The sequence below is a fragment of the Pararge aegeria genome, chromosome 26, assembly GCF_905163445.1.
Source record: "Pararge aegeria chromosome 26, ilParAegt1.1, whole genome shotgun sequence".
NCBI lineage: Eukaryota > Metazoa > Arthropoda > Insecta > Lepidoptera > Nymphalidae > Pararge > Pararge aegeria.
Genome location: NC_053205.1, coordinates 7,098,343 through 7,111,531, shown reverse-complemented (window position 1 = coordinate 7,111,531; position 13,189 = coordinate 7,098,343). Strand labels below are relative to the sequence as shown.

Here is a 13,189-nt window from a genome sequence, read left to right as displayed (position 1 = left end):
CATTATATACTTAAGTACATTATATACTTTGGTACATTATATACTTAAGTACATTATATACTTAAGTACATTATAAACTTAAGTACTGTATGCGCCAAGTTATATTAAGTTATTTAAGATTTTTATTTCGAATGAGTGGACTGTATTTTTTGCGGTAAATTGGTGTACAAAAGAAAGATACAAGGAATCAGAGCACAAGGAAGACAGCACTTACTTGACCTTATTTTTCATGGGTAGGAGCACGCCGTCCGTTGATCCAAATATTCCTCACGAAGTCCTCTCTTCTCGAACACCACCACTTATGTTATATTTCGGCACACACATAAATATAGGAATTATGCTTAAAAGGATCTCATTGAAACTTCTAAGGTATATTATGATATTTTATGGCTTATTTTCAGGCAGCCAGTAAACTCGTATTGCCCGTTACTTTTCGCAATCGGAAAGCAAGTCGTCCGCAAACGTCTTAATCGTTTGCTTCCGTTAATTTAAGTGACAGCTCTGCGTTCTAGTGTTTTTGAGGCGTATGAGGGCGCCAGTCTCTTCACGGAGAATCGTTCAGTGCTGTTTTAGGTTGGATATGGGAGAATAGGAACACCAATGAAATTTTAAATTATTATTTAAGACTTAATTATAACTTGGCGCAACCATCCACCCGCCCTTAAAGGGTCACCTTTAAGAAAAGCTCTCATAAGGTATGAGGTAGAATTGCCTCTTTTAAGAACGCGTATTGCGCATGGGCGTATTTCATATAAGTATGTGTATATTTACGAAAGTATATTAAAAAATATTAATTATTTGTAGAATTATTATAAAAGAGAATAAAGTCTTAACGTATGAGCTACTTAGTACTAAATTATGAAACTATAATTGTTACGCTTATTGCGTCGGAAGAGGGCATAAGCGAACGACCGGACGGACGTAAGTTCTCCCGGAAATTTTAACGGTCGCTACGCGTATGACGCCGTCTTTCGAGGGATGCACTTTCTCTACTACTGCTAGAGGCCAAGCCAGAGGCGGTACGTTGTCATTTATAACTACGACGACAGTTCCCGGCGTAATAGGTACGGAAGGCGTATTCCATTTCAAACGAACTTGCAATCCGTGCAAATATTCCATCCTCCAACGATTCCAAAACGATTGGACCATTTTATCTATTAACGAGTACCTGTCAACCAAGTTAATTTTGTCTGGATTGACATCAGGCGCAGGCAAGGAGAATAGAGGCGCAGTATGTAGGAAGTGACTTGGAGTAAGAGCCGAAGGTTCGGCAGGGTCAGAGCTTAGTATTGTTAGCGGACGCGAATTGAGAAGACATTCGACCTGAATGAGCACAGTGCAAAGTTCCTCATAAGAAAGGAGCTGTTGCCCTATGACCTTGAACAGGATCGTCTTAGTCACCTTGATCATACTTTCCCATGAACCTCCAAAGTGTGGGGAATTGGGACAGATGAATTTCCAAGTTATGCGATTTTCAGCGCATTCCTGCTCTAGCTTCGGGTAATATTCTTCTCTTAGAAATTTATAGAGGTCCCGAAGGTAAGAAGCAGCACCCTGGAAGTTTTTAGCATTGTCGCTATGCAGCACCTGAACAGGACCACGACGTGATAGGAATCTTTTAAACCCGGCGAGGAAACTGGGGGTGCTGAGTGAGGTAGCAACCTCAATGTGCGTAGATCTCGTAGTGAGACACGTGAACAGCACAATATAAGCTTTCTCGCTGTGTACGCCACGGCGGCGTACAGGAACGTATGGTATAGGACCTGCATAATCGCAGCCGGTGAAACTAAAGGCTTTCAACGCTGGACGTGTACGTATATCAGGAAGATCCGCCATCAGCGGAATGGTTGGACGCGGTTTAAATCTAAAGCAAGTATTGCACATATGTACTCTTTGCCTGACAATACGGCGTGCCGACAGAATCCAGTACCTCTGACGAAGCAGGGCCATTAGGAGTTCGGGTCCAGCATGTAAATGTTTAATGTGGTAATAATCAATGATTATATTTACCACGTGGCCATTGCGAGGCAATATAACCGGATGTATTTTTTCAAAGCTAAGTCCAGAGTTGGCGAGACGACCGCCAACGCGGATAAGTCCATCATCAATAAATGGTCTTAGGCGATTAAATGCCGGTGAACATGTTTTATTATTTTTAATAAGAGAATATTCTTCAGCAAAATGCTGATTTTGCAGAGCGCGAAGCATTCTATTCTCTGCGAAATTTAAGTCGTCAGCGGTAACTGCACTAGTGCCGCGACGAGGCAGTAATTTAGCAAATCTACAAATGTATACAATTATACGTAGAAGTTTGCTCCACGAAGAAAAACGGAGAGCAAGCTCGTGTAAGTCGTTCGGGAGTATAGGTTTACACACAGTGTGTATAAGAACCTTCTTCTCGGGTACGTCTTCAATAGACTCTCCCTCTAGAGTTTTGAGTGGCCACTGAGACGGATGCATTGATGCCCATGGTGGACCATGCAGCCACAGAGGGTGTGAGAGAAGCTTCTCAGGAGTTACACCTCTCGATAGAATATCAGCAGAGTTCTCAGTGCCAGGGCAATGATAAAAGTTGTCTGGTGAGATATTCTCAGTTATCTGTACAACGCGATTCGCGACAAAAGTCTGCCATCTATGCGGTGAACTTTTTATCCAATATAGGGCGACTTTGGAATCGAGAAATGCATATGTAGCCTTGATTGGGATACGCTCAGAGTAAGTGTCATGTACTGTACGAAGCAATTTCGACAGTAGGACGCCACCTAATAGTTCGAGACGAGCAATTGAATGAGGTTTCGTCGGCGAAACTTTACTTTTCGCACAAGCAAGACGCACAGTGTTACCAGTAGGGGAGCTAACGTGTAAATAAACGACAGCACCATAGGCTGCGAGACTAGCATCTGATAGTCCCAGGAGAGTGACCTCACAGTCTGTTGTCACGCCCACATGACGCGGTATGTGTAGCTTATTTAGAGCTGGCAACTCATCGCAAAACTGTCTCCACATCTTAATGATGTGTGGTGGAGCTACAGTGTCCCAATCAAGATTTAATTGCCAAAGCATTTTAATTAATATTTTGGCATACACGACTGTGGGAGCAACGAAGCCCATTATGTCCCACAGACGGGCAACAGTCGACAAGATGGAGCGCTTAGTGCATGTCACATCGTCGGGCACAGAAATTTTAAAATAGAAAGCGTCATTTCCAGTATACCAATGCAGACCAAGTATTTTATGGTGCATGGTTTTGTCAAACTCCACTTCAGTCGGAAGTTTGTGGGACGCAGGAAGGTTATCTAAGACCTCGCGAGAATTGCTGTTCCACTTAACTAATTCCCACTGTGCACCCTTAAAAAGATCGATCATCTGCAGCGACACAGTGACTGCCTCTAGTTCGCTGGGAAGCGAGAAAGCTACGTCATCCATATAAAGCGCGGGTAGCACAATGCTATTCGCTCGTGGATATTTTGCGCCGTCGTCATTCACCAGCTGTCTTACCGTGCGCAGTGCATGGAAGGGACTGGAAGTGAGACCGAAACAGACTCGATTGAACTGGTATAGCACAAGAGGGTCTTGTGGATTAAAGCGGTATAAGAAGCATTGATAGCGACGATCAGCTTCGCGCATAACGATTTGTAGAAACTGTTCTCGGCAGTCGGCTGTCATTGCCACTGCATGCAGACGAAAATTCAAAATTATTTTAAAAAGATCTCCCTGTAAATTTTGACCGGAATGTAGCAGATGGTTCAGTGCCTTTCCAGAACTAGAACGACAAGAAGCATCGACGACTAATCTCAGTCTCGTCGAGAGTTTGTCTTCACGTAAAATCCCCGTGTGTGGCATCACGTAAATCGGAACAGGATCTTTAGAATCATATGAAGGCGCGGGAGAAATATAATCTTTCGCGAGATAACCTTTTATGACGTCATCATATGCCGACCTCAATTTATTCGAAGCTTCAAGCTTTCTTTCGAGGCAGATGAAACGTTTCTTAGCTATGTCCAAAGAATTTCCTAGGGAATATAGATCCTCTTTAAATGGCAGGCCGACAACGTATCTGCCCGTATCGGGATCTCGGACAGTAGTCGAAGTGTAGAAGTCTTCGCATTCATTATCATCAGGATTCTGAATGGAAGCGGAAGGAAGTTCTTCAAGTTCCCAGAAACGCTTGACTAAAGAGTCAATAGCAGGAGGCTCTTGAACGAAACAACATGTCAAGGCCGTATGAGTATTTATAGTAGGTATCGTAGGCGCATTGCCCATGAACACCAGACCTAACACCGTGCGCAATGCAACGGGCACCGACGGGTCGCGACGTGACGTATGGACGTCGTCGGGGAGAAGCAAATGTGGAAATAGGGAAGCTCCTATTAAAGCATCAATTTTATCAGGTACGCCGTAACTCGCATCGGCAAGCGGAATACCTTTAAGGTGTGATAGGACTGCCGTATCTATCACAGCCGTAGGTAATTTGTCTGTCACTTTATCAACAACAAGTGGCGAGATATTAAAACTAACGTTATCATCAAAACGCGAATAAAACGTCAAGTCAACCGAGCTGGATTGTACAACCTTCTCAATTCCACCGAACCCCTTCACGATAGTACGTTCTGTGAATTTAGTTTGCAAACCCAAGCGATCACAACATTCTTTTGAGAGGAAATCGGCCTGCGAAGCAGAATCCAACAATATACGTATAACTTGCCGTTCACCATTACAGTCGTAAACAGCAACTTGTGCGGTAGCCAATAAGACAGTAGTTCGCTTGTCTTCGACACGATTCATTAAATTGCTATTATACACCTGCGTAGCGCTTGTAGACGGGCTTACGCGCGTAGCGCACAGTGCTACGTCGGCGCGATCATCCGCTACGGGCGATGACGCGGTAACGGTAGGTGCGTTCGGTGGCGGCATGACGGTATTCAACTGAGGCGCGCGGGAATGTTCCTCGCGCTGGTCAAAGTGCAGCCTTTTGTTATGTTTCTGACCACACGAACAGTGCGGGGAGACTTCACATTGCCCGACTTTATGTTTTATAGACAGGCAGTTCACACAGGCATTCTTCTCCTTGACGCACTTAAAACGTTCTTGAGGAGTTAATAATTTATTAAAGTCAACACATTTATATAAATGCGCATGTGTTATATTTCTACATAGACACTTGGACGTAGGCTTATCAACCGTGCTTATATAGGCCTGATACTTCGGCGCATTGCCAGAAGTCCCGTTATTCAAATGTTTTATATTTTTATTATGACGCGTATTGGAAGGGTTTGTGACATTCGTATTCGTACGCTCAAACACCTTCGCGCGTGTTGTGATAAATTCCACAAAGTCGTCGAAAGTAGGTATATTCTTGCCGCATTTAATTTCAAACGCGCGTACACTCTCAGTATCGACCCTTTGTGTAGCTATATGTAGTATGATAAGATCAGCTAGGTTCTCTAACTTTAGGTTTTTTAAAGCGCTTACTGCGCCAGCGAACCGGTCTATGAAATCTTCAAAGTTAGTCGCAGAGGGAGTCTGAAAACCCTTATAGCGAAATAATTCATGTAGGTACGCGGAAGTCAACATACGTTTATCATCGAACCTATTGACGAGTGTTTGTAAAATGAGCTGATAATTCTCAGCACACGGAGAAATTCCAGCGATTGCGCTTTTTGCCTTCCCTGTCAGCTTCGGTAACAGATAAAATAGCTTTTCTGCATCTGTGAGTGATGGATTATTATCTACTACTGACTTAAAGGTCGTATAAAACATCTGAAAAGATTTAATGTCACCATCGAATTCTAATATCGATATGGGAGCTAGCTTCGGCTTGGCTTTTAGCAGCGCGGAGGTCGCATTATGTATTTCTGGTGTCGTATTTAAAGTTGAGCATTTTGTATGAGTTCGTTTGACCCTATTATACAAAGTCTCAAAAGCATACAGACTTTTGTAATCAGGTTTTGCATCTGAATTTAAGTTTAATAAACGTGTATTATAATCGTCTACAATAGACTCGAACTTTAAACGCAATGAATCAATTTGTGAAGATTCGTCTAGAAAATGTTCTCTTTTTTCAACGTTCGTATGAACATCGGGTTCACGAGATAAGTCAAAGACATTTTGCATGATACCGAATATAGCTTCACGTTTAGCAATTAAGATAGACAGTTTAGTATCCTGAATCTCCTTATCACTTTCGCTAGTTTTAGAATCTACTTTAGGAGGCATTTTACTAAAGTGTAAGTGAGACAATTATCTAACGATCACGAAATACCTATATTTTTATGTGAGTATGATAGGTTAATAGCCAATCATATACTGGTAAATTAAGTAGGTCGCGCGGAGTGCGGATAATATGCGCAAGCGCGCTTCGTTCGATATTACGCGTGGTCGGGTTATATCGAATGTTCGATCGACCAGAGGTTCGTATAGACAAATCTCGACCTTATATGCTAGGTCTTACGACTCTTGAGTAAATGTTTCACAACCGAAGGTACTACAATAATTAATAATTGCAAGTTTTAAGATTTGTTTTAATTGTTAATTCAATTTAAATACACTAATATTTATCGAAATATACATAAATATGTGTAGATAATTAGTATGTCTAACTGGGGAAATAGCTAGCTCAATGCTATAATGCCGCTTATGCCAGTATTACGACAAAGAAAATAGATGACGCAATGACCTATTTTATTTAAAATTATATTATTTCAATTATTAGAGCCTATAGAAGTATTCTAACAAGGAAACTAATGCTTCAATACGTTAATATGAAGGAAATGCTGTAAATATCCGTCTCGACGGAACCAAATAAATATGTATGCGCCAAGTTATATTAAGTTATTTAAGATTTTTATTTCGAATGAGTGGACTGTATTTTTTGCGGTAAATTGGTGTACAAAAGAAAGATACAAGGAATCAGAGCACAAGGAAGACAGCACTTACTTGACCTTATTTTTCATGGGTAGGAGCACGCCGTCCGTTGATCCAAATATTCCTCACGAAGTCCTCTCTTCTCGAACACCACCACTTATGTTATATTTCGGCACACACATAAATATAGGAATTATGCTTAAAAGGATCTCATTGAAACTTCTAAGGTATATTATGATATTTTATGGCTTATTTTCAGGCAGCCAGTAAACTCGTATTGCCCGTTACTTTTCGCAATCGGAAAGCAAGTCGTCCGCAAACGTCTTAATCGTTTGCTTCCGTTAATTTAAGTGACAGCTCTGCGTTCTAGTGTTTTTGAGGCGTATGAGGGCGCCAGTCTCTTCACGGAGAATCGTTCAGTGCTGTTTTAGGTTGGATATGGGAGAATAGGAACACCAATGAAATTTTAAATTATTATTTAAGACTTAATTATAACTTGGCGCAACCAAGTACATTATATACTTAAATACATTACATACTTAAGTACATTATTTACTTAAGCGCATAATATACATAAGTACATTATTTACTTAAGTACATTATATACTTAATTACATTATTTACTTAAGTACATTATATACTTAATTACATTATATACTTACTTACATTATATACTTAAGTACTTTATATACTTAAGTACATTATATACTTATGTACATTACATACTTAAGTACATTACATACTTAAGTACATTATATACTTTGGTACATTATATACTTATGTACATTATATACTTGTTTAGATTACATACTTTAGTACATTATTTACTTAAGTACATTATATACTTAAGTACATTATTTACTAAAGTACATTATATACTTATTTACATTATATACTTAAGTACATTATTTACTTAATTACATTATATACTTACTTACATTATATACTTAAGTACTTTATATACTTAAGTACATTATATACTTAAGTACATTACATACTTAAGTACATTATATACTTTGGTACATTATATACTTATGTACATTATATACTTGTTTAGATTATATACTTTAGTACATTATTTACTTAAGTACATTACATACTTAAGTACATTATTTACTAAAGTACATTATATACTTATTTACATTATATACTTAAGTACATTATTTACTTAATTACATTATATACTTACTTACATTATAGACTTAATTAGATTATATACTTAAGTACATTATTTACTTTGGTACATTATATACTTATGTACATTATATACTTGTTTAGATTATATACTTTAGTACATTATTTACTTAAGTACATTATATACTTTGGTACATTATATACTTATGTACATTATATACTTGTTTAGATTATATACTTTAGTACATTATTTACTTAAGTACATTATTTACTAAAGTACATTATATACTTATTTACATTATATACTTATGTACATTATATACTTATGTACATTATATACTTAAGTACATTATATACTTATGTACATTATATACTTAAGTACATTATTTACTTATTTACATTATATACTTAAGTACTTTATATACTTAAGTACATTATATACTTATGTACATTATATACTTAAGTACATTATATACTTTGGTACATTATATACTTATGTACATTATTTACTTAAGTACATTATATACTTAAGTACATTATAAACTTAAGTACATTATATACTTAAATACATTACATACTTAAGTACATTATTTACTTAAGCGCATAATATACATAAGTACATTATTTACTTAAGTACATTATATACTTAATTACATTAATTACTTAAGTACATTATATACTTATTTACATTATATACTTAAGTACATTATATACTTTGGTACATTATATACTTATGTACATTATATACTTAAGTACATTATATACTTACTTACAATATATACTTAAGTACATTATATACTTATTTAGATTATATACTTAAGTACATTATATACTTATTTACATTATATACTTATTTATATTATATACTTAAGTACATTATTTACTTAAGTACATTATTTACTTATTTACATTATATACTTAAGTACATTAAATACTTATTTACATTATATACTTACTTAGATTATTTACTTTAGTACATTATTTACTTCAGTACATTATATACTTATTTACATTATATACTTAAGTACATTATATATTTAAGTACATTATTTACTAAAGTACATTATATACTTATTTACATTATATACTTACTTACATTATATACTTAAGTACATTATAAACTTAAGTACATTATATACTTAAATACATTACATACTTAAGTACATTATTTACTTAAGTGCATAATATACTTAAGTACATTATTTACTTAAGTACATTATATACTTAAGTACATTATTTACTTAAGTACATAATATACTTAAGTACATTATTTACTTAAGTACATTATATACTTATTGACATTATATACTTATTTACATTATATACTTACATACATTATATACTTACTTACATTATATACTTAAGTACATTAAATACTTATTTACATTATATACTTAAGTACATTATTTACTTAAGTACATTATATACTTATTTACATTATATACTTAAGTACATTATATATTTAAGTACATTATTTACTAAAGTACATTATATACTTATTTACATTATATACTTACTTACATTATATACTTAAGTACATTATAAACTTAAGTACATTATATACTTAAATACATTACATACTTAAGTACATTATTTACTTAAGTGCATAATATACTTAAGTACATTATTTACTTAAGTACATTATATACTTATTTAGATTATATACTTATGTACATTATATACTTAAGTACATTATTTACTTATTTACATTATATACTTAAGTACTTTATATACTTAAGTACATTATATACTTATGTACATTATATACTTAAGTACATTACATACTTAAGTACATTATATACTTTGGTACATTATATACTTAAGTACATTATATACTTGTTTAGATTATATACTTTAGTACATTATTTACTTAAGTACATTACATACTTACGTACATTATTTACTAAAGTACATTATATACTTATTTACATTATATACTTAAGTACATTATTTACTTAATTACATTATATACTTACTTACATTATAGACTTAATTAGATTATATACTTAAGTACATTATTTACTTTGGTACATTATATACTTATGTACATTATATACTTGTTTAGATTATATACTTTAGTACATTATTTACTTAAGTACATTATATACTTTGGTACATTATATACTTATGTACATTATATACTTGTTTAGATTATATACTTTAGTACATTATTTACTTAAGTACATTATTTACTAAAGTACATTATATACTTATTTACATTATATACTTATGTACATTATATACTTATGTACATTATATACTTAAGTACATTATATACTTATGTACATTATATACTTAAGTACATTATTTACTTATTTACATTATATACTTAAGTACTTTATATACTTAAGTACATTATATACTTATGTACATTATATACTTAAGTACATTATATACTTTGGTACATTATATACTTATGTACATTATTTACTTAAGTACATTATATACTTAAGTACATTATAAACTTAAGTACATTATATACTTAAATACATTACATACTTAAGTACATTATTTACTTAAGCGCATAATATACATAAGTACATTATTTACTTAAGTACATTATATACTTAATTACATTAATTACTTAAGTACATTATATACTTATTTACATTATATACTTAAGTACATTATATACTTTGGTACATTATATACTTATGTACATTATATACTTAAGTACATTATATACTTACTTACAATATATACTTAAGTACATTATATACTTATTTAGATTATATACTTAAGTACATTATTTACTTAAGTACATTATATACTTATTTACATTATATACTTATTTATATTATATACTTAAGTACATTATTTACTTAAGTACATTATTTACTTAAGTACATTATTTACTTATTTACATTATATACTTAAGTACATTAAATACTTATTTACATTATATACTTACTTAGATTATTTACTTTAGTACATTATTTACTTCAGTACATTATATACTTATTTACATTATATACTTAAGTACATTATATATTTAAGTACATTATTTACTAAAGTACATTATATACTTATTTACATTATATACTTACTTACATTATATACTTAAGTACATTATAAACTTAAGTACATTATATACTTAAATACATTACATACTTAAGTACATTATTTACTTAAGTGCATAATATACTTAAGTACATTATTTACTTAAGTACATTATATACTTAAGTACATTATTTACTTAAGTACATAATATACTTAAGTACATTATATACTTATTGACATTATATACTTATTTACATTATATACTTACATACATTATATACTTACTTACATTATATACTTAAGTACATTAAATACTTATTTACATTATATACTTAAGTACATTATTTACTTAAGTACATTATATACTTATTTACATTATATACTTAAGTACATTATATATTTAAGTACATTATTTACTAAAGTACATTATATACTTATTTACATTATATACTTACTTACATTATATACTTAAGTACATTATAAACTTAAGTACATTATATACTTAAATACATTACATACTTAAGTACATTATTTACTTAAGTGCATAATATACTTAAGTACATTATTAACTTAAGTACATTATATACTTATTTAGATTATATACTTATGTACATTATATACTTAAGTACATTATTTACTTATTTACATTATATACTTAAGTACTTTATATACTTAAGTACATTATATACTTATGTACATTATATACTTAAGTACATTATATACTTAAGTACATTATATACTTTGGTACATTATATACTTATGTACATTATATACTAAAGTACATTATATACTTGTTTAGATTATATACTTTAGTACATTATTTACTTAAGTACATTATATACTTAAGTACATTATTTACTAAAGTACATTATATACTTAATTACATTATTTACTTAAGTACATTATATACTTATTTACATTATATACTTAAGTACATTATATACTTTGGTACATTATATACTTATGTACATTATATACTTAAGTACATTATATACTTACTTACAATATATACTTAAGTACATTATATACTTATTTAGATTATATACTTAAGTACATTATTTACTTAAGTACATTATATACTTATTTACATTATATACTTATTTACATTATATACTTAAGTACTTTATATACTTAAGTACATTATATACTTATGTACATTATATACTTAAGTACATTATATACTTTGGTACATTATATACTTATGTACATTATTTACTTAAGTACATTATATACTTAAGTACATTATAAACTTAAGTACATTATATACTTAAATACATTACATACTTAAGTACATTATTTACTTAAGCGCATAATATACATAAGTACATTATTTACTTAAGTACATTATATACTTAATTACATTAATTACTTAAGTACATTATATACTTATTTACATTATATACTTAAGTACATTATATACTTTGGTACATTATATACTTATGTACATTATATACTTAAGTACATTATATACTTACTTACAATATATACTTAAGTACATTATATACTTATTTAGATTATATACTTAAGTACATTATTTACTTAAGTACATTATATACTTATTTACATTATATACTTATTTATATTATATACTTAAGTACATTATTTACTTAAGTACATTATTTACTTAAGTACATTATTTACTTATTTACATTATATACTTAAGTACATTAAATACTTATTTACATTATATACTTACTTAGATTATTTACTTTAGTACATTATTTACTTCAGTACATTATATACTTATTTACATTATATACTTAAGTACATTATATATTTAAGTACATTATTTACTAAAGTACATTATATACTTATTTACATTATATACTTACTTACATTATATACTTAAGTACATTATAAACTTAAGTACATTATATACTTAAATACATTACATACTTAAGTACATTATTTACTTAAGTGCATAATATACTTAAGTACATTATTTACTTAAGTACATTATATACTTAAGTACATTATTTACTTAAGTACATAATATACTTAAGTACATTATTTACTTAAGTACATTATATACTTATTGACATTATATACTTATTTACATTATATACTTACATACATTATATACTTACTTACATTATATACATAAGTACATTAAATACTTATTTACATTATATACTTAAGTACATTATTTACTTAAGTACATTATATACTTATTTACATTATATACTTAAGT

General features: G+C 30.9%; 1 protein-coding gene across 1 annotated transcript; it reads right to left on the bottom strand.

Moving 5' to 3' along the window:
* Positions 1-879: 879 nt before the first annotated feature.
* On the bottom strand, positions 880-6,216 carry LOC120635164. The gene is made up of 2 exons (XM_039906099.1): positions 4,608-6,216; positions 880-4,481 (listed from the first exon to the last, which is right to left on the bottom strand). The coding sequence occupies exons 1-2, from the start codon at positions 6,214-6,216 to the stop codon at positions 880-882; spliced, it is 5,211 nt and encodes a 1,736-aa protein (XP_039762033.1).
* Between the last annotated feature and the right edge of the window lie 6,973 nt (positions 6,217-13,189).